This window comes from Furipterus horrens, unplaced genomic scaffold (genome assembly GCF_987537825.1).
Source record: "Furipterus horrens unplaced genomic scaffold, mFurHor1.1.pri manual_scaffold_5, whole genome shotgun sequence".
Taxonomy (NCBI): Eukaryota; Metazoa; Chordata; class Mammalia; order Chiroptera; family Furipteridae; genus Furipterus; species Furipterus horrens.
This window is the reverse complement of record NW_028327175.1, coordinates 177588139-177610338: the sequence shown is the minus strand read 5'-3', so window position 1 is coordinate 177610338 and position 22200 is coordinate 177588139. Positions and strand designations below refer to the sequence as shown.

Sequence of the window (22200 nt, the reverse complement as noted above, 5' to 3'; positions counted from 1 at the left end):
TTCTACTTCCCCCTCCCAGCTGATAACCCTCCAAATTATCTCCATACTTATGATTCTGTTCCTGTTCTGACTGTTTGCTTAGTTCATTTTTTTGGTTTTGTTTTGCACATTTTTTTAGATTCAGTTGTTGATAGTTGTAAATTTATTGTCTTTTTAATGTTCATAGTTTTGATCTTCATCTTTTTCTTAAATAAGTCTATTTGACATTTCATGTAATAATGGCTTGGTGAAGATGAACTCCTTTAGTTTTACCTTGTCTGGGAAGCACTTTATCTGCCCTTCCATTCTAAATGACAGCTTTGCTGGATAGTGTAATCTTGGTTGCAGGTCCTTGCTTTTCATCACTTTGAATACTTCTTACCAGTCCCTTCTTGCCTGCAAAGTTTCTTTTGAGAAATCAGCTGACAGTCTAAACTTCTTTGTAGGTAACTGTCTTTTTTTTTCTTGCTGCTTTTAAGATTCTCTCTTTATCTTTAGCCTTTGGCATTTTAATTACGATATGTCTTGGCGTGGTCCTCTTTGAGTCCAACTTGTTTGGGACTCTGTGCTTCCTGGACTTGTATGTCTATTTCCTCTGCCAAACTAGGGAAGTTTTCTTTCATTATTTTTTCAAGTAAGTTCTCAATTTCTTGCTCTTCCTCTTCTCCTTATGGCATCACTATGATTCAGATATTGTCACATTTGGAAATGTCTCGGAATCTTCTTATACTATCCTTGTTTATTTGAATTCTTGTTTCCTATTTCTGCTCTGGTTGAATGTTTATTTATTTCTTATGTTCCAAATCATTGATTTGAATCCTAGCTTCACTGTTGATTCCATGTAGTTTTTTCTTTTTTTACTTAGCATATCCTACATTTCTTATTTTATAACAATGCCATAATTAATATGTCCTTGAGCAACTGGATCACCAGTGTTTTGAACTCTGCATCTGATAGGTTGGCTACCTCCATTCTGTTTAGTTCTTTTTCTGGGGTCTTATTCTGTTCTTTCATTTGGGCCATATTTCTTTGTCTCCACAATTTGACAGTCTTCCTGTGTATTAGGTAGAGCTTCTTTGCCTCCTGGTAGAAGGCACCTGTGAATTGTGTGGGACAGAACCTTAGATAATCGCCAGAGCAGGGCAACCTGCTTCACCACTTTGTGACTCTGTGTTGCAGAGGGCTCAGAGAGGAGACTGTGCTACTGCCTGGCTTCTGGGGCTTACTCAGCACTCATTCCATATCCACTCACTTCACCCATTCCCTGTTTGTGACTGGAACCATCCCAGCTGTTGCCCTGGTGTTGAATCCCAGAGTGGGTGGGTTGACATATGTTTTAAGACCATGCATCCCCTTTAAGCTGAGTTTCCTGAAAATACAACAGTTTTTTCCACTGCCCCAACCCCCACTGGTTTTTACAGCCAGAACTTATGGGAATTTATCTTCCTGGTGCTGGAACCCTGGGTTGTGCTATCTGGCCTGGGGCTTGGATCGATCGCTTGCTCCCAAGGTACCCCTCCCAATTTTTATCCACCACACATGAATGTGAGAACACCCATGCCTGTGGTGCTGCCGATGCCTCTCCACACCACACCATGTCTCCTCGCCCCTCAGTCCAGTCTCCATGTCTCTGCGCCTCCTACCCATCTGAATGGATGTGGCTTCTTTAAATTGTTGCTTGTCAGACTTCCATACAGTTTGATTTTCTGACAGTTCTGAATGTTATTTGTTTTGAGATTTAGTCATAATTCATTTTGTGGTTGCATGAGATGCCAAAGTGTGTCTACCTCCATCCTGACCAGAAGTTTGAAAATTATTTTACTGTAATTGTTTTAACAAGCCCTGGGGTGATTCTGATGCCCACTCCAGATGGAGACCTACCCCAGGTGTTTCAACAGAAAGCTTCCTACTGACTCCTTACATGTCTTTTCATCAGAGTCTTTACAAGTGTCATACTCCACAAGAAAGCAAAACCCTCTGCTCTTACCCTTCCCCAACTCCCGCCCTCTGCGCCTGAGCAAAATGGTGGAATCTAAACCATCTCTTGACCCATAGGAGGAAACTGGGTGTCTCTGAAAGCCAGTTCTGAGGACCCCTTGCAGTAGTGGGGGTCACAATGGGGCTAAACTGAGAGAGAGGTGAATGGTGGGTCCCAAAGTCACAGCCTTGCTCTCCATGGTAGCTTCTTGTACAAAAAGCTGTCACAAATATGAGAAGCAAAGTGGTCCAGCATCAGACACAGCTGGGTGCACATCTCAGCTCACCTTCACTAGCAAGGGGCATAGGGCTGGTTGCTTCACCTCTCCCACATTCATCTGTTCATCCAAGAGGGTGAAGGTAATAGTGCCTACCCCCATGGGGGCCTCTAGTTAGATTAAACCCAATAATTTTAGACAAAGAGTCAGGAATATAGTACAAGCTCTGTAAACAGTAGCTATTGCTGCTTTTACATTTGTCTGTAGTAGAAAGTAATGTCGGTGTCAATATTGTTACTATCCTTTTACGGATGACAGATATTAAGGCACAGAGGGAAAAAAAAAAAGAGTGCCCAAGATTACACAAGATACTTACTGAAACAGCAAACCCCGAAGACCCAATCCATTAGCCAGTGATGGATCTTGCCCGCACCCTCTAATGAGCATGTTTTGCAGTGTGAGAAATGCTCACAATAAAAACCGATACCAGGACTTGAGCAGCAAAGCAAGGCTTTTATTCACAAGTCTGCAGAGTCGGGCGCACCCTCAGCCAGGAGAATGTGCGCGTCAAAAGAGGGAGCTGGCTGCTTTTATTCCTAATGCATTTAAAGCCGCTCTCCCATTTTTGTCTAATTAATTAATTAATTAATTAAGCCCCCCTCCCTCTCCCTTTCCTTCCCCATTTCTCCATGCTGGATACTTTGGAATTACAATCTAACTCCACTATTTAAATGCCCCTTTTGTGATTTGTAAATATGCTAATACTGTCAACTACCTTCTCCCATTTTCCCTTTGTCTGGTGATGACGATCTTTTCCCCTTCAGGATGCCCCTTTTGTGATTTATAAATATGCTAATGGTGTTAACTTCCTTCTCACAGATTTTCTAATTACATTTGCCCTTAAGACCCTCTAATTACACTTGCCCTTTATTACTAATGATTTTCTACTGGTTTGGGAGTCATATTTCCTTGTTTCTTACAGCAGTCCTGGGGCTACGGTCCTAACTTATTCCCAGTAGCTCCAGTTTCCCTAGAAAGAAAGTAAATGTTGATTCAGTTACAGTAGTTGCCAGCTGGTTCTCTGGCTTATTGCTGTAATTTCTCTAAAGCAAGCAACTGTGGGTAAAGACGTCATTCTTCCTTTACATTGCTTAAATGAGAAAAGGAATTCCCTTGTGTTCTTGAGGCACAAGACTATAGCAGCCACGCAGAGGCTCCAGTCACCCTGTTAAAGCCAAGAATTGGAAAAGTTGGGAGTAGGGACAGGAGAGCTCTGTGAGCTTGCATACTGTGGGGGACTGGAAGTGAAGTGGGTAAAGCACGTGGCCATGCTCCTCACCTCAAGTGCAGACACAGGGAGGATGTTCCCCCACTAAGCATGGAGTCCTGACACACAATAATAGCTGGGCTCTATTTAGCAAACACACAGCTTTCACTATGTGCCAGGCACTGCTCTAAGGACTTCCAAAGTACTGATTCATGTAATGCTCATAGAGCCCCACAAAGTACTATTATCATTCCTACTTCACATATAAGGAAATTGGGACATTGCACAGAGAAGTTAAGCAATTTGCCTGGGATCACACAACCAATAAATAACTAAGCCAGGATTTGAACTCAGGCAGTTAAGTTGTAAGGCTGGAGTTTAAAAGGGGTTTCCCATGGAGACAACCAAAAATGTATAGTCAAAGCCACACATGGGGTTGTGAACACACAATACAATATACAGATGATATATTATAGAATTGTAAACCTGAAACCTATATAGTTTTATTAACCAATGTCACCTCAATGAATTCAATAAATAAAAATTTTTTTCAATAAAAGTTTTAGAAACCTACACAAAGTCTAAGTTGGGCAAATCTGAGTATGAACAAAATGAAGAAAAGTTTCAACAGCAATCAATCACTAACATAAAGAAGGGGGCAAAGGAGGCCTAGCCTAATGGATGGGGGAAGGGTAAGTCAAGGTGCTCATGACAGACAGCACCTCATCTAGAACAGCATTTCGTGAACAGAAATTTGGGGTCGCAACATCCCTGAGAAGTGGGAGTTACTGTTACACTGTAGAGATATGGAAACTGAGGTTCAGAGAAATTAAACCATTTGCTTAAGGTTACACGGCCAGGATGTGCAGCCTACCCATATCTATGGCCTGTTCTCTTTTTCTACATCTTTCGGCCTCGTTACCAGATTTCAGAATTAGAGAGTGGAGTGGGCCTTCTTTGTCCCCCTTCTCTATGTTAGTTATTGATCTCTGTTGAGGCCTTTTTTCATTTTGTTCATGCTCACATTTGCTCAGTTCAGATTGTATGTGGCTTTGACTACATATTTTTGGTTCTCTCCATGGGAAACCCATCTTAAACTCCATCCCTATGGCCTAATTGCCTGGGTTCAAATCCTGGCTCAACTGTTACTGGCTGTGTGACCCCAATAATATACATGCACTGATCTACCAGGCCCGTGGCACAATATGTGCTGGATACTTCCTGTGTGACAGCTCACTTCCACTAAACAGTTAAAAGAAATCACACCTGGCCAGGAGGGGACAGAGCTGGAGTTACACAGATTTGCTGATCCTTTCTCCCATGTCACCTCAGGGACAGTTACATAGGAGAGGCCAGTTCCAGTGTGTCAACCTTTCTCTCCTTGACCTTCTACAATCTAACATTCCTGTCCCAGAAAGGGGACATTGGAACTAGGAGCCCTCTGCTTGACAGGAGCCTTCCACCCTGCTCCAGACTTGCATTTCCATCCCTAACCGGGGGAGCAAGAACTCTGGGCACAGCTTCTCCAACAGTGTGTGCAGAAGGTAGTACCGCCCCATTCCCCTGGGACCCAGCCAGGGCCTGAGCTGAGCCTGACACCTACCTTGAAGAGGAGGCCTACACCCCTCCTTGGCACCCAATCTTACCAGCCAGTGCCTGGAGAGCTGGGCCCCCGAGCCCATGGCCCCTCTCTCCCTCTCCAGGAGACCTGACCATGGAAGTCCCTTTCCAGTCATCTCATACAACCTGTGTTTGTGTTTGTCTCTCTGCTTTAGGGATCTCTTTCTCTGCAAGGGATGCAGGTGACCCAACTTCTTCCTGGCCCTGAGGATGTGGGGAAGCACCTCTTTGAAATCAGCCCAGGTAGGCCTGAGCACCTTGCAGCTCTGCGCTGGGGCTGGCCCTGGTCCCCAGTGGGGGTTTTGCCACACCTTTAGCCTGGGAAGGGCAGAGCTCCTTCATGAAACTCCAGTGCTATTTCTAAGCACAACTTGGAAATTTGGGCCAAATGTAGAGGATTTTGCAAATCTGGGGGAAAATCAGAAAATCCAATCAATTATGTGGATAATTAGATTCTGATGGATTTTTAAATTCACAGGAAACACAAGGGAAGAAACCATTCAACCGGGACACCTCACCTTAAGGTGAAGGGTCAAACAACAAATCTGGGTCACATACAAATGAGTCACTAGCATCAATTCAGAACATTAAAATAAACTTTACTATGAATTCCAAAACAGACAATTGAGATGTGGGAGAAAGGAAAGAATTTAATCCAAAGGACTGCTATCATGTTAGCAGTCACAAAACAATTTTTTGAAGTTCCTTATTTTAAAGCAGTGGTTCTCAATCTTTCTAATGCCGCGACACTTTAATACAGTTCCTCATGTTGTGGTGACCCCCAACCATAACTAAAGCATAGTGATTAATCACAAAAACAATATGTAATTATGTATGTGTTTTTGGATGGTCTTAGGCGACCCCCGTGAAAGGGTCATTCGACCCCCAAAGTGGTCACAACACACAGGTTGAGAACCGCTGTTTTAAAGTGTGATTGTTATTGAGCTAGGAAATGAGTCTTGCAGATGAGGCAGTTTGTTCAAAAAGGGGCCTAGTTCCACAGTCAGGTTGTGTTGTATTCAGCCTGACCACTCCCCCCAACTACCTCCCATCCCCACCGCCCCAGGAAGCAGAGCCTAATTGGGTATCTGAGCAGTTTATTCAGAAGCAATGTCCAAAAAGCAAGGAGAAAGGAGCAGGAAGGGAGGAGAGCCAGGCAGGCTTTGCTTTGAGCTGGCTGCTGCTGCAGCACCCGGACTCAGTTCCAAAGGGACTGTGGAGGCTGTGGGGACTGCGGGGAACAGGCCTCAGAGATGTCTCACCCAAGAAGTGTGGAGGCCAGGGGTACACACCAGCCATTAATTGCAAGGTACTTCCTGGGAAGCTCACACTGGCATATCTGGCCTGCCCTGCACATGGACCAAGCTTCCTACAGACAGAGAAGGCCTTCAAGGAGAGTTGCAGGTGCTTGAGGAGGACATCCACGTGGGTAGAAACAGTGTACCTGAAGGTCAAGGCAGGGCAGCTAGTCATCATGTCCTATGTGTGTGAATCAATTTTAAATGTTCTTCTGGAAAGTGGTGGCTATGAATCGACTGGGGTCTGTGAGACAGGAAGTTTATAGTCTCAGAGCAGCATGGCCACCCAACCACTCTGAAAAGGTGACCTGACTTTAGACTGTCCAGCGAGGCATGGATCATTCCCAGGCTGGGTCCAGCCATTAGCAAATCGCCCACTGGGAGCACAAGAGAGCAAACCCAAGCCTAGAGCAGGGCATGTTCACCTTTGCTCTGTCTACCCTGGGAATGCCAGGGGGCACTTGCTGAAGCTGAAGTGCAGGGAACCCTCCAACTACATGCTCTGCATGTGGACTTAAAGTGACATGGTTTCATTCACGCACTCTACTTGGGCATTCATCTACTGCAAGTACCATGGAAGGTGGCACAGAATGATCCCAGGATAGGGAGTGGAAGACTGAGGCTTGGTCAACTCTAGAACAGGGGTAAAGGCTTCTGTAAAGAAAACAGAGAAGAAATGAAGGAGGGCCCTGCCATCTAGGGGAGGGGAGCTGGGCACATGGAAGGAAGGGCTGGGGGAGAAGCCCTAAGACTAGAAAATGAAAAGGTAGAGGTCAACACACCTCAGCTACAAATTCAGAAAGGCAATGAGCATGTGCCCAAGGACCAGAAAGGAAAAAATTACCACTGTGCATGCTCTTTATCTGGGTCAGAGCTATTTATAAGGATCTCTTGACTCTGGAGGGATAAAGACCCACTTGCCATGTAAAGTAACATTCACAGTTTCCAGGAATTAGGATGTGGACATTTCTGTGGGGCCTTTATTTTGCCTACAACCAACTAAGGTGTGTCTGTTTTATTAAAAAGGGCATGGGGAGTTAGAAAGGATAAGAGATTTGTCCAAGGACACACAGCCAGGTAGGTTTAGGGCTCGTACTCAGGCAGTCTGACTTCCAAAGCTATACACTTAAGCTGCCCTCCAACACAGGCACAGGTTCTAGGGTCTTAACCACCTGAGTCTGGGAGATCTAAGGATGCAATTATAGAAAAAAGCTCCTTGCACCCCTCTATATCAAGCACAGCAGTAGCCTAAGCACCAAATTTTTAGAGGTCTCGAGGACTGTCATCTCTGCCCTCTTTCCCTATGCACATGCCTGAAGGCTTCAGATTGGGGTGGTTGGGGAGGTGCCCACAGCTGTGAGGCTGCCCAGGGAAAGCAGACTGGGTGTGAGCAGTGAGGGATTCAGTCACCCTTTGGGAAGCACTAAGGAGGAAAGACTTGCCCTACCTTGTATGACCCAGAGGATTGGGCTCTAGCCTCTAAGCCGAAAGGTCACCGGTTTGATTTCTGGGTTGCAGGCCAGGTCCCTGGCTGGGGGTGTGCAAGAGGCAACCAATCAATTGATTCTCTAGCACAACAATGTTTCTCTCCCTCTCTTTCTCCTTCCCTTCCTCTCTCTCTGGAAATTAATAAATAAAATCTTAATTTTTTTTTTAAAAGAGGAAAGAGTCAATAACTTCCCCTAGACTCCGCTGGACTCATCATTCTTGCTGGGGAAGGTCAGGTTAGGGCACATGTTTGCCAAACCCCAGTGCCCAGAGGGTGAAAAACTTAACAACTCTTGAAAATGTGATAGAAATCCAAGTATAATAATGCATAAGTAAACTACATGAACTTTAATACTAGTTCTATGACTTAAAATCTGTTGCTTTGTACTCTTCAACAGTATTAAAATATCACAATTTTTATCAGAGTTAAAAATGAAGAAAAGTAAAATTTTGAGTGCCATCTAGTGGAGGGACCTGCCAATTCCACAACAGGCCCTGCATGCCTCCTGCTCACTCCCAGCCATTTCAGCCAGGCCATACCTCTGATTCTGGCTGGGTCCCCACAATCATTAAGGGGGAAGGGGGAAGAGCTGCAGCTTAAGCCAGCTCTGGCCGCAGAACCCCACTCTTCACCAACATTCTGACGCTGGCTCTGGGTCAGGCCCGGAGGAGCCAGGCACCAGGAAGCAGTCACTTTTCCACCTGGGCCTCTTCTCCTGCCTGGACAGTTAGTTGTCTCCTGTGATATTGTGATTTATAAGAAGAAATATATATTTGGTCTTTGTCCTAGTTCCTGGCATGGAGTTACCAAAACCCTGGAATTTCCTACCTGAGGAGAGCGATAAAGGTGTCTATTGTTATGTTAATGATGACTTGGAATGCACCTAAGGATGTGGGCTGATTGCCAGAGCAACCAACCTTGTGATTAGGAGGTCCTAACTTTCAGTTTCAAGCCTGACCTCTGGGGAGGGGAGAGGGGGTGGAGGTTAATTCACTCGCCAGTGGCCAACAATTTAATCAACCATGCCTCTTTAACAAAAACCTCCATAAAAACCCAAAATAGCAGCATTTGAGAGCTCTTGGGTTGGTGAACACATGGAGATGCTGGGAGAGTGGCGTGTTTGGAGAGGGCATGGTACATCTGCGACCCTTGCCACATCCTTTGCCCTATGCATCCCTAGATTTGGCTGTTCCTGAGTCATATCCTTGTATAAAAAGCCAGTAATCTAGAAAGTATTTTCCTGAGTTCTGTGAGCCACTCTAACAAATTAAACATAAGGAGGGGGTTGTTGGAAGCTTCAGTCAATAGCAAGTTGGTCAGAAGGACAGGTGACAACCTGGACTTGAGACTGGAATAGAGGGATGAGCAGTCTTCTGGGACTGAACCTTTAACCTGTGGGATCTGATCTTTCTCCATGTGCAGCGATTTTCAGACTGTGTGCCACAAGAACTTTTACAACATGCGGTACCTGACTATTTAGTTCAGGGCACTGACCTCTTCTCCCTCAGATTGTAAAATAACAATATGACAACAGCCAACACAACAATAGCTGTCTGGTGTGAATGAATCAAAATTATACCTTTTTTTTTTTTGACAGATCAGCAAATAATATATTTTTTAGTGTGCTGCAGAATTTTAGTAATTAGTTTATGTGTGCTGTGAAATGAAAAAGGTTGAAAATTGTTTTCATGTAGATAGAACATAGTTAAACTGTAGGACACCCAGCTGACTGAGAATTACTTGGAGGTGTGGGAAAACAATCAACACACACACTGTAACTAGTGACCGGAGTTTCACCTGACAAACACCACCCACTCCCAGCTCTTTGAAAACTGTCTTTTCCTTGCAGACTTGATCCTGTTGGCCACCCAGACACTTCTTGGCAATGCAGGCATTTGGCCACAGGGATGGGCAAGGAGTGAATAGGCCTGCTCTGGCACTCTGGATGAAAAGAGTTGCTAAACCCATGAGATGCTTGTGTTTGGTAGGAAGAATTAGGTAATGAAAAAGCAGAGTAACTCATTACTAATATCCTTCTTCCGGTATCAGCATAATGCTACCAAAGGGAAGCAGGTCAGTTCACTACAAGGATTCAGGTAGAGCCCTAAGTCTCTGGCAAGTAACCACTAGATTATCATGTCTCCTCCATTGCTGGGCATGTCTTTTGAGAATCCCAACTGCAGGTAGCAGAAGCCAGCTCTGGCTAGCTCAGGTGAAGGGGAAATTGGCTGGAGGCTATGGGGCCCTGCAGAACACTGAGAAGCTGGAGACTTGCATGTGGAAGGGCAGGTGGCAGGGCGACTCATGGACCTTGGAGCTGGGAACGGAGTGCAGAGGGGTGCTCTGGGCTGGATGGTTGAATCCTGCCTGACTCTTCTTCAGTCTCATGTCACTGGCTCAGTGTCCAAAGTCTCAATGGTCATGGTTAGGCCATGTGTTCACCCTTGACAAACTGGGGTGGGGAGGAAAGGACTGTTTGCTCCAGCGGCTGGACAGACCCACCCACCAAGGCATCCGACAATGGAAGCAAGGGGTATTTTCAGGAAGGGAGGGGAGCTGACAGGTGGCAGTCTCCATCAGCGTGCATGGCACCAGACACAGTCTATGGTTCTGTTTCTGCCGGGCCAAATGTCACATTGCTGGCCTTTCACAGAGCCACACCAGGGCACCATGATGGGTGCCTGTCCAGTCCCAACCTCCAGGAAGTGCCAGGAGCCCCGCTTGTAGGGCCTTCAGCCCCAAGTGAGACAAAGGCCACCCTGAATCTCAGAAAAAAGAGCAGAGAAGTACCATCTTCTTGAGCAAGAGGACAGGAGGCTGTAACAGCTTCCCTGAAGTCTGGGCCCAGTTCCCATAGCAGAACACATCTACTTTGAGCCCTACAGACCATATTTCTCAAGATAAATTCCTTGAAGCTCCAGTGGAAGCTGCCCAGCTCAGAGGTCTAGCAGACCCCTGCTCTCCCACCGAGCTCCTGGGCTGCCTCCCTCCCGCCAGGCCACTGGGGCCTCCCACACACTCCACAACACCCGGTGGGCACTCTGCCAGCAGTAGGCTGCGTAAGGATGGCTTTGAGGTTTTGGCAGAGTTGGGGGTTCAGGGAAATCAGGGAGATGTGGCTGATTGTACCCGAGTGAGGAGGCTGCAGATGTTTCCTGGAGTAAGACAGCCTCTGCATGCAGATAGGAATATTCCCCAAAGAGTCAGGAGGCAAGCCCGGGCACCATCTCCCTGTTTGTACCTGTTTTCTGTCAGTCAGGGAGAACCGACATAAGCCCAGCCCTGCCACCCAGGACCAGTCAGTGAATGTTCTATGTCTCTGTTTCATCGTTTGTAAACTGCAGATAATAAAAGAGCCAAGTGATGTGGGTTTGGTGAGATTGCAGTGAGATCCAGTGACTGGCTCATGTTTTTACATTCCTGCCTCTTGGCAGTCTCTCTGTTTATCAATATTCTGAATAATAACACAGTTACTGCTTCGCTATTACCTATAAGTAAACAATCCCAATACTGTGTGATAAGTGCTCATACAGAGGTGTCATTCGGGTGAGAGCCGATGGCAGGGGGTGGGGGGATGGTGGGGAACTTGCCTGGGCGGTTGGGAAAGGTTTCACTAAGCCTTGACAGAAAAGTAGAAGTTATTCAGATGGGCAAACCAGAGAAGGACATTCCCAGGTGGCCCAGATCAGGGGATAGAGTTCACAAAGGCACAGAGACCTAGAGAAGCATGGTGTACAGGAGACTCAGGTAGCAGAGGACAGAGATGGAAAGGTTGGCAGGGACCAGATCTTATAGGGCCTGGGATGCTGGACAAAGAGGCTTGAACTTGAGTTGTTGAAAATCTTCAGCTGGCAGAAGGGGTGGTTAAAACTGAGATCATATGTTAGAAAGATCACTAGGGCCCTGGCCAGGTAGCTCCGTTGGTTAAAGCATCATCCCATACACCAAGGTTGAGGGTTCAATCCCCAATCAGGACACATACAAGAATCAACCAAAGAATGTACAAATGGGTGGAACCACAAATCTCTCTCTCTCAAGACAATTTTTAAAAATAAAAATTAAAAGAAAGAAAGAACACTAGAGCAGTGATACGGGATTGCAAGGACCAGGCAGGAGGGTCTGTTCATCTTTGCCACTTTGTAAGCTATGCCCCCCTCTTGGCAGGAAGTTCCACAGAGGAGACTTCTCTGCCATGAGAGGAACAGGATGAGGGGTCCTACCACAGTACTCACAGGGTCCCATGAGTAAGGCAACTCAGAAGCCTGTCCACTCAAAGCTGAGGCTTGATTCTTTCTGTGTAGTTACCAACTCAGCCCTAACTTGATGGGGCAACCAAATCAGGTTTCTCCCCTTCTCTTAGTCTCTGTTTCCCCATCAGTGAGATAAGAGGATTGGCCTTGGTGACCTCCAAGGTGTCACCCAGAGAGAACAGGTGCCAGCAATTTCTTATGGTTGCTATGGGTCTTCGAAGCCACTCCTGGGCATTGAGCTTGCAACTGCCTGCCCTTATCTGGCCGATAGCTTAGAGCAACTAGGAGAAGTGCTGCCTGCTCTCTGACGTCTCACCTTGAACTGGAGCCAGTAGACACAGATTACTCTGTGGAGGTAGACTGCTATGTTGCTCCCGACATCCACAGAGCATCGATCATCACAGTAGCTGCCTCCTGAGTGGGATGCTGATCTCAGCCAATCTTGGCACCTGGTACCAGTCAGCCTGTGTATCAGCCTGACCTCACACAGTCCCGCTGAGTTGCCCACAGAGCGCCAGTCGATGGGTAATGACTAGAAATTAAATTAGATGAGAAGCTAAGAGGAGCTTCCTACCTCTAAGAGTGAGAGAGTCAGCAAATACAAGAGTAGTTGTTTGTATTTCCCTGCTTTGCGTCTGGCCTTCCTATCTTAACCTCACTTTTCTCAACTAAACACAGAACCGGGTATGAGAAACTCCCACTGGTATCCCTGGAATGGATGCCCTTGAAGAGGAGAGTGCAGCTCATTCCTTTGGCCAAAATCATGTTCTAAAACAGATCTATTAGTAGAAATCTAATACAAGCCATAGTTGTGATGAAATTGACAATTCTGATGCTCAGTTACACTAGCTCCATTCCAAGTGCTCAGAAGAATCTGTCTGGTGGAGTGTGTTGCACAGCACAAACCCAGATGAGGAGGCTCCGCAGTGCACTGCCTGACATAGAAACAGAGAACTGGTGTTTCACAGGTACCCAGAAACTGAAAGGGAGGGAGGGAAGGAGAGAGGGAGAACACCTGGCTCCATGTGATGCTAGTCCAGGGACCAAAACTTTGACAGGTCAAAATACAGCTCACTAAAGAAAGGAAATAAGCTTCAAATGTAATGGCACTTTTCCCCTGCTTTCTGAAGATGGAGCCCTGCATCTTAATTTTGCACTGGGTTCCACACAGTATGCAGCCAGCCTGAGCCCAGTGGAGAGGCACTACAGAAATGAGGGGCTGGGACGCTGTGTTCACAGAGACCAAAATCTGCAACAAAGCAAGCTCTAGCCCTGGGCCATGCTAGATTCTGGCACTGTGCTAGGAGGAACCTGTGCAAACTGGACTGTCTCCAACCTAGTTGAGGAGGCTGGAAGCCACCACACTGCCTGCAGCTCTGAGCTGCTTCTCTGGAGGAAAGAGGACCTCCCTGGGGCTTGATGGCCACATGAATGGATGTGAAATGTGAGGCAGGAGCAGGTGCGGTCATACTCCATGCAGGCGTAGAGGCTGACCAGGCCTAGTGTCATTTATTTGCTGTTTAAATGGTGCATTCCCTTGGGCACAGGGATACATGTGGGAGGAGAGGAGACCCTTATAAGTACCCAGCGTCCTCCAAGTTGCCAAGCACACACCCACTAGATGCCAAGGCTGCCTCCTGTCGGCCAGATGCCATGCCTCTTCCTTGTGAAGAATTCAAGCCAAGCATCTCCCCTTCCATAGCCTGCTGTCCCCACTGTGTGCACGCGTGCTGCCAGCCTGGACAGGGATCACCACATGCTACACCAAGGCTCTTCCAGGTGCATGCTTTCCATGCCAGCCCTCCCTGTGCTTGGGCCTGGGCCTCCACCAGGTACAGAGAAGCAGGTGGCAGCAGGCACTGGGCAGAGGTGGGGAGGAAGCTGGTGGGCCCTCGGCATCAGGAGGCAGGAGGAAGTCAGAAATCCATAGAGGCTGGAGGCTGCAGAAAGCAGGACCATGGGAAAGCCGAGGTTCCAGCCTCAGCACATGCTCTGCAGGCTCATGAAACCCCACATCTAAAACACAAATTTAAAGACAAAATTATTGAAAATTTCAAGACAGCAGCTGCAGAGCATTAAATTCTCAGTACAGGGCTCTTCTAGAAGGGGGTCTTATGTGACTGTCGTGGTTGCAGGCCATGAAGCTGGCCCTGAATGTGGGCTTTTGGGTGTAAACACAGACTTTACTTTTACTTTCTGCCTCGTGATAGGCTCCACCCTGTAAGTGCAGTCCTCTAGCGCTCCTTGTTAGTCTCTCCCTGGAGTGCCCTAGCCCTCAAAGCCCCAATTCATAAATGAATTCAGTCCTCATCTTATCGGTGTTCTTATCCCATGTATGGACTTGGCACTCAGAAAAGAGATGTGGCTTCCCCAAGGTCTGAGCATGCTTGACCCATCACACCCAGTCTAGTGTTCTCCCCTTCCAGCACCAGGCCCTGGTGCCACTCCTGCCCTCTGTCTTCTCCCTTCAGGCCTGTTGATAGAAAAACACATCTGCAAATGCTGCAGAGACTGCTTGCCTAGAGTCTTCCTCTAGCTCTTCCACTCCTAATCCTCTGAGGTAGAGAGGCCTTTAAGTGGAACTCTCCTACAGAGACAACAGGAATATTACCCTCGTAGGCCAGACCTTCCCCTGGTCCCTTAGGTGAAACTGAAGCCATCTCTTGAATGAGGTCAATCAAAAGAGCCTTTAGTGGCCCACGAGGTGTGCCTTTCTGGGCTAGCCTGGCTTCCTGAGTGTATAAGGTGGTCCTTACCCCAGTGCTCTTGGCAGTTGTGACACTCTGCCTGACTTCTCGACCCCACAGTGGGGGCCACCCCCATGGCCTGGGGGAGCTCCAGGAGGTGTCCTGCCCTGCACTGGGGTAGGTGCATGGATCCAGACTCTAGGCTTGCTGCTGTCATCCTCATCCCAGGCAGGTAACCATCTTCTCCCCCCTCAAGGATTCTCATTCAAACTTGCACTTGCTTCTATGGTTGCACCTTTCACACGCTATTGGAAATAACTCTTGGGTTTTTACTTTCTTTTCTTTTGGGGGCAGTTATGTTTCTCTCATCAGACTTAGGGCTCCTCAAGGGCAGAGTCCATGTCTGATTCATGCCTACAACTTCAGCCCAGTGCTCAGTGCCTCTCTGAGCTGAGGAGCATGGGAAGACACACACACAGTTGTGCAAATATCCTGGGGCTTGGGGTAGCTGAGCTAACTGAGCCATTCGATGGGATACTGTAGGTGCACTGTCAGGTGCAAGGGGAATGTGGCTGGATTTGCTAGAAGATCAGCCAAGGTCAGGTCCCGAAGAGCCTTGTGTACCAGGCTTAGGCATTTGGACAGTCTAACAAGCTACGAGGAGCTACTGAATGCCCCTAAACAGGGGAAAGGTATGATCATATTTAGCAACAATGAGAAAATTTGATTGGGCATAAGCTAACAAGGGGGATCCAGGGAACCAGTAGGGACTGCTTTAATAGAACAGCAGGTACCAGATGCTGACATGCTGGAACTAAGCAGGGACAGGGAGGACTGGGGGTAAGATGGATGGCTGGGAAACAGGATGCCCAGAGCTGGTGAGGGACTAGATGCTGGGGGTGGAGTTCAGGATGACTTCCAGGTTGCTGGACATGCAGGAGGAGAAGCAGTCTGGGGATAAAGTTGGTTGGGTCATTGTGAGATCACAGAAGCCTAGGCTGGAAGCTTTGACAACCTGGATTCAGTCCTGTGGGGAACAGGGCTTTTCTAGCCCTCGGTTCCACTCTCATGCTGTATGATGTTCCACACTCCCCAATTATTTGTTGCTCCTTCTCCTTTCAAGACCAAGTTCAATGATCAGTTCCTCTAGGAAGCCTTTTTGAGCTATACACCCACATGTTCCCCCAAATCCCCTCCCCTCAATAAATCTCTTTAATGATAAAGTTCAAAAGCCAGACCCAGCAGTTACTAGCTACTTGACCATGGGCAAGTTGCTAGCTTCTCTGTGCCTCAGTTGCCTCAGACATACAATGAGAATAAAGTCTCTACCTTGGGTTAGGGTGGGAGAAGGGGTTGGATATGACCATAAGAGGGCAGCAGAAGGAACTTATGATGATATACGATGATGCTAAAGTTAAGTATCTTGACTGTGGTGATGGTTCCCTGAAGCTACACATGTGGTAAGACTGAATACAGCTCCCACACCCCACCCCACATGAGTCCACATAGAGATGGTAAGATCTGAATCACCTCTGTGGATGTTCACGAGGTCGGTTTACTGGTTTGAATATTGGGCTATAGTTAACATAAGAGTTAACACTGGGGGAGGCTGGCTAAAGGATGCATGGGACTTCACTATATATTTCTTTACAGCTTCCTGTGAATCTAGAAATATTTCAAAACAAGAAGATTTTTTTTAAAGTATCTACACCATAGTGTTATTATATTATGCATCTATATATTAGGATAATACCTAGCCTGTGTAAAGAACTCAATATTGTTTAACAAGTATTAAAGCAGGGTGTCTGCAAAATCAGGAAAAAAGATAAACTTACTTTTAAAGAACATGTTAGTAACCTTTTCAAATAAAATGTTCAGTGTGGTTTTCTTCAACCATCAGACACCTTTTCAGATGAAATGCCTCCAAATGTAGAGCAATGGGTCCAGTTGTTTAGTTTTTTAAAAGTATAACAAATATAGTACTTTCTCTAAGTTATGTGACTTTTTGGATACTCTAATGTGTTTATTGATTGACAGTTGGGCCCATTGTTTCTTCAAGGTGTCTCTCCTGAAAACAAATTGAGAACATTATTTGAAATTTTGGCCAATGTGCTATTTAACTATTTATTTTACATTTCCTGACTTTGCACTCACTCACCTACAGTAACTGCTTACATGTCTGCCTACATTTTGTATGGCTAGCCCCCCGCACATCTCAACCCAGACCAGGTATGGTACATGTTTGCTGACTGAAATAATGAAAGGACACTCGTAAAGGGGAAACTGCTAATTCCTTTAAGCATAATTGGTCATGTTTCTGGGACAGCAATTAGAAATGAGTTCCCTATATTAACATTTTGTGCACAAGCAACACGAGATTCTTTTTTTTAATATGCTTTATTGATTATGCTGTTACAGTTGTCCCAATTTCTTTTCCCTTTGTTCCCCTCCACCCAGTGACCCCCCTCCCTTCAGTAGTCCCCCCCCCTTAGTCCATGTCCATTGGTTGTGCATATAGTTCTTCTCAACCTCTTCCTGTCTACTCCATTCCCTCCTACTATGCTTCTTAATTCCTGTACCATCTCCCTCCCTTTCCCCCCTTCCCCCTCCCCACTGACTTCCCCCCATAATATTCCCCATACCTATAATTCTTTCCCCACTCTCATTGCCTACTTAGTTTGCCTTTGTTTCGGTTCCCTAGCTTCTGTTGTTGATTGTTGTGATACAGTTTTCATTTTAATGTTCATAGTTTTGATCCTCTTTCTCCTAAACAAATTCCTTTAACATTTCATGTAACAGTGGTTTGGATCTGATGAACTCCTTCAGTTTTACTTTGTCCTGGAAGCACTTTCTCTGCCCTTCTATTCTGAATGACAGCTTTGCTGGATAGAGTAATCATGGCTGTAGGTTTTTGCTTTTCATTACTTTGAATATTTCTTGCCAGTCCCTTCTTGCCTGCAGAGTTTCTTTTGAAAAATCCACTGATAGTCTTATTGGGACCTTTTTGTACATAATTCTCTTCTTCTCTCTTGCTGCTTTTAAGATTCTCTCTTTATCCTTAATTTTTGACATTTTGATTATAATGTGTCTTGGTGTGGTTCTCCCTGGGTCCATTTTTTTGGGAACTCTCTGTGCTTCCTGGACCTGTAAGTCTATTTTCTTCCCAAGTGAAGGAAGTTCTGCTTCATTATTTTTTCACATAATTTTTCAACTTCTAGTTCTTTTTCTTCACCTTCTGGCAACTCTATGATTCGGATGTTGGTCCACTTATAGCTGTCCAATAAGTTTCTGAGCCTCTCATTTTCCTCACTTTTCGTTTCCTCTTTCTGTATTGGTTGACAGTTTGTTCGTTTCCTATGTTCCAACAAATCTTTATTTACAGTATTCCAACCTGAGGAAGGCAGTGAGCACTTCAGCTCAGAGCCCTGTTCTCTATGGGACCCAGCACTTCCCTCACTCTCACTCCCCAAAAGGCTAGAAGCCAAAAACATGCCAAGAAGTTCCCTATTCCTTCTCTGTCAGCTCTCTCAATAAAGCACTGGGACACAGAACTTCAGCAGTAACCGAGTCAGTTTATTCACAGATCTGCAGGTCCGGGAGCAGCCAGATCAAAGGTGAGCGCCAAAAGAGGGAGCTGGCTGTTTTTATCCCTAATGTATCTAAAGGCTCCCCTTTGTCCCCCTCCCCCTCCTTCTCCTTCCCCGTTTCTCCATGCTGGATACTCTGGAGTTACAATCTAACTCAATTATCTAAATGCCCCTTTTGTAATTTGTAAATATGCTAATACTGTCAGCTACCTTCTCCTATTTTCCCTGTCTTGTGATGACTATCTCTCCCCCTTCTGCATGCCCCTTTTGTGATTTGTATTTATGTTAATACTGTCAACTCTGGCTCAGAGACCCTCTAATTACATTTGCCCTTTGTTACTAATGATTTTCTACCGGTTTGGGAGTCACTATTTCCTTGTTTCTTACAGAGAGACCTGGGGCAGATCCTTCCCTAGAACCTTCAGAGGGAGCATGGCCCTGCCAACACCTTGATTTCAGACTTCTTGTCCCCAGAACTCAGAGAACAAATCTCTGTTCTTTCAAGCTACCCAGTTTGTGGTAATTTGTTATGGCAGCCCAGGAAACAAATGCATTCGTGAAGTTGGAAGTGAAGCTGCCAGGGCCACTGGCCCTTTACAGCAGGACATCACTTTAGCTAACCTTGGGAATCCAGCCCACACTTTTAGGGACTGAAACCCGAAAGACTTGGCTCATCTGCCTCCCTTCCTTCCCTGTGGGTCCCCCATCTTCCTGCACCCCTTCTCTGCCCAGCCCCATCATATAGCATGCAGCGTGCTACTTCTGCTAGGGCACATCATTCACTTGACCTGTGGCACAGCCTGGACTTCCAGAGGCTACCTGTGGTTGAATTCCCATTCAACAGAGCTGTAGGAGTCCAAGAGACACAAGAAGGAACTGGCTTTTTCCTGGCTGTGTATACTGCCTTGAAATGTCACCTCATCTTCCTGAGCCACATTGGATGGTGACAATAATGACCTTGATGGGCCTTGGCAGGGATGGCAGGAAGTGCCTGGTATGTAGCAGGTGCTCAATACATGTGAGAACCTCCTCTCACTCCAGAGTAAGAATGATCAAGAATAATGGCATTCTGGAGAGCCCCACATTTCCTGCCAGGTTTGGGGCAGAGCTGGAGTCTGTGGCTGGCACACACACACAATGGGTAGCACCTTCATCTGGGAGGAAGAGGCCTACAGTGGAAGGTGGGAGCCCCTAGTCTACATCACAGATCACAGACCCCAGGCTGAGAAGGGGCATCTGGCAGGGTGCTCCCATCTGTGGATCCCCATATCTGGCACAGAGTGGTGCCCCACAAATAACTATTGAAGGAATAATGTTTAAGAAGGAAAGAACAATCCACTAGATATGTCAAAATGCTGTCAGACCAGCCCTGCCCTGTGAGAGTCTACACTGAAGGAATGTGCAGAGCAGAGGATTTTCTTTTCTTTTCTCTCCTTTCATTTTTTTTCCTTTTTTACCCTAATTGAGAAAAGCTGACCTTCTTTGTTCTGTGAAGGGTTACTTAAGTGGCCCTCTGGATATGCAAATGCCATACCAGTAAGCAGCCAGCCAGCGTCCTGGGATCAGTTTGTAACAGGACCTTTTTTGTAGCTGTTGGTGGTGGGTACTGTTTTTGTTGTTTTTTTAAAATCTGAGTGGCTGGCAAAGACTGTGCCCCTCTTTGGCTTGCAGCAGACAGGGGATTTGTCAGCCCAATTGGAGAAAGAGAAATTGGTAGACTAGTTTTCACAAGGAGCCCAAGTTTTCTAGATGATATGAGGTGGACACACTGCCAGAGTATTTTCACACTTTTTGAAAAGAGATAACATTATATAGTGACTCAGGACTCAGGCACACACTGAAGCAAGGGTTTCATGAAATTGTCCCATTCCTACATGAGGGACTTACTAGCAGTTCGTAGTCTATGTGATTCTATCTCATTCTTAAAAACACGGGTAAAAACTCCCTGAGTTGATTTCATGACCCCCTGATGGGTTGGATCCATAGTCTGAATATGCATCTTTGAATTTGGTGTTAGGACATATGTTGGGTGGCCCAAGACCTGGCTGCAGGAAGGGTGCTGAGTAAGGTGGTAGAAGTAGAGGCCTTGAGGGTTAATGAGCCCTACCTGGTACTGAGAAATGAGGGAGGTGAGGAACGATGGTCCTGGGGAGTTATCAGATACTAGAACAGAGTATGACCAGGCCACCTGAAGCCAACTTACCTCTACAAATTGTGTATGTCTCTCTGTGTGCACATGCGTACCTCTCTGTGCGTGCGTGCATGTGTGCTTCCATGTACACGTGTGTGATCTGACAGATGGCTGTGTATGTCTGTGTGTGCACATGCATGTGTCTCTGTGTGTGGTCTGACAGATTTGGGCACAGGGAGTCTATGGACCCTCTACCCAAGCAGGAAGTCATGTGCTGGAGGTGCTATGTATCCCTGGAGAGACTTGGTGGCCCTCTCCCCTCCCATGGGTATATTTCCTTGGTACTTAGCAGCCCACCCCACACAGCTGTAATCTCATTGCCACTACTAAGGCTAGCTGGGGTGAGGGGAGAGCCCCGTGACCACCATCTCAGGGTAGCCAGCACCCTGCGAGAGCGACCAGGTAAGGGAATCCACAGTTATACTCCAGGCCCTGCCTTCTCTGACAGGGTGCCCTGCAGGCTGAGTAGAATGCTGAAGCCTGGGCAGAATGTTCTGGAGGAGTTGCTGCTTCCACAGCAAAACCCTGGGAAACAAGACATCAGCCATCCCAGCATGTTGCTTTAGTCATGGCCAAGGCCAGCTTCTGTTCAGCGGGCAGCTGCGCATTAAGATGGAGAGAAGTGTTCTAGACACTTGCCTGGGAGAACAGATGTGGGAAGTCAGGTTGCCCTGTGTTTTCTCCTTCCACAGCTAGGTGACAGCAGCAAGCACACATGCTCCATGCCTTCCAGTGCACTCAGCCATGGCACCTCTCTCCTCAGGGCTGAAATTCCCCCAGGCCTTCTCTCCACCTGCTCAGTACCCCTGGCTGCAACACCACGAAGAAAGGGAAAGCTTTTGGGAATTACTATGTGTCAAGCTCTTTTCTTAGCTTTTCTTAGTGTCCCAGTTTATCCTCACAGTACTTCAAGAACTTCAGTTATTGCCCTATTGAAGGACTAGGGATGTTTCAGGATGGCAGAAATTGGAAATCCATTCAGACAGCTTTGGCAATGGTTTCAGTCAGGGCAGTATGGTTGCAAATCATAAGCTTGGGTATCACAGGGCCTGGCAGCCCCTCACAGCGCCTCATCCCTCTGAACACCACAGTGGCAGCCAGACCTGGTTCTTTTTCCTATGACTGTACAGACAGACTCCATTTCCCAGCCTCCCCACAGTAAGATGGGTCATATGAGTGAACTGTGGCCAATGGCAAGTGGATGGCTGTGCTAATGTAGGCCTAATCATAGCCCCTAAAACTCCCTTTGATCTGCCTGATCCTTCTTACCCCATTGACAAAGCATATGGAGAGAGTTCAGAGGAAGACTGGGGCCCTAGGAGGAGCCTGAGTGCTTGAATGACCGTGTGGAGCAGAGGCTTCTCGCTCCTCCTCTTTCAGGCTGACCTCCATGAGATGGTGACATGAGCAGGAAAGAATTGTTACAAGGTTAAGCCCCTGAGCTTTTACAGCTGGTTACAGCAACATGCATTAATTACCTGAGTAATGTGTCTGTTTCCTTATCTATGATATGGGATTATCGACACTCAGTCTTGGATGGTGGTGTCTGTGACATACAATGTATATAAGTGTATGTATGTACATCACCAAACCTGGGGGCTGGCACATTGCAAACACTCAAAGACTCACTGGTAACT

General features: G+C 46.6%; 1 protein-coding gene across 3 annotated transcripts in view; it reads left to right on the top strand.

The window, feature by feature from the left end:
• Window positions 1-22200, top strand: part of ARHGAP22 (Rho GTPase activating protein 22) — a 219781-nt gene that overhangs the window by 104317 nt on the left and 93264 nt on the right. For all 3 annotated transcript variants that reach the window (XM_090278354.1, XM_090278352.1, XM_090278353.1), the window contains exon 3: window positions 5217-5304. In XM_090278354.1, the coding sequence (XP_090134480.1) occupies window positions 5217-5304 (88 nt within the window). The remainder of the gene's footprint in view (window positions 1-5216; window positions 5305-22200) is intronic.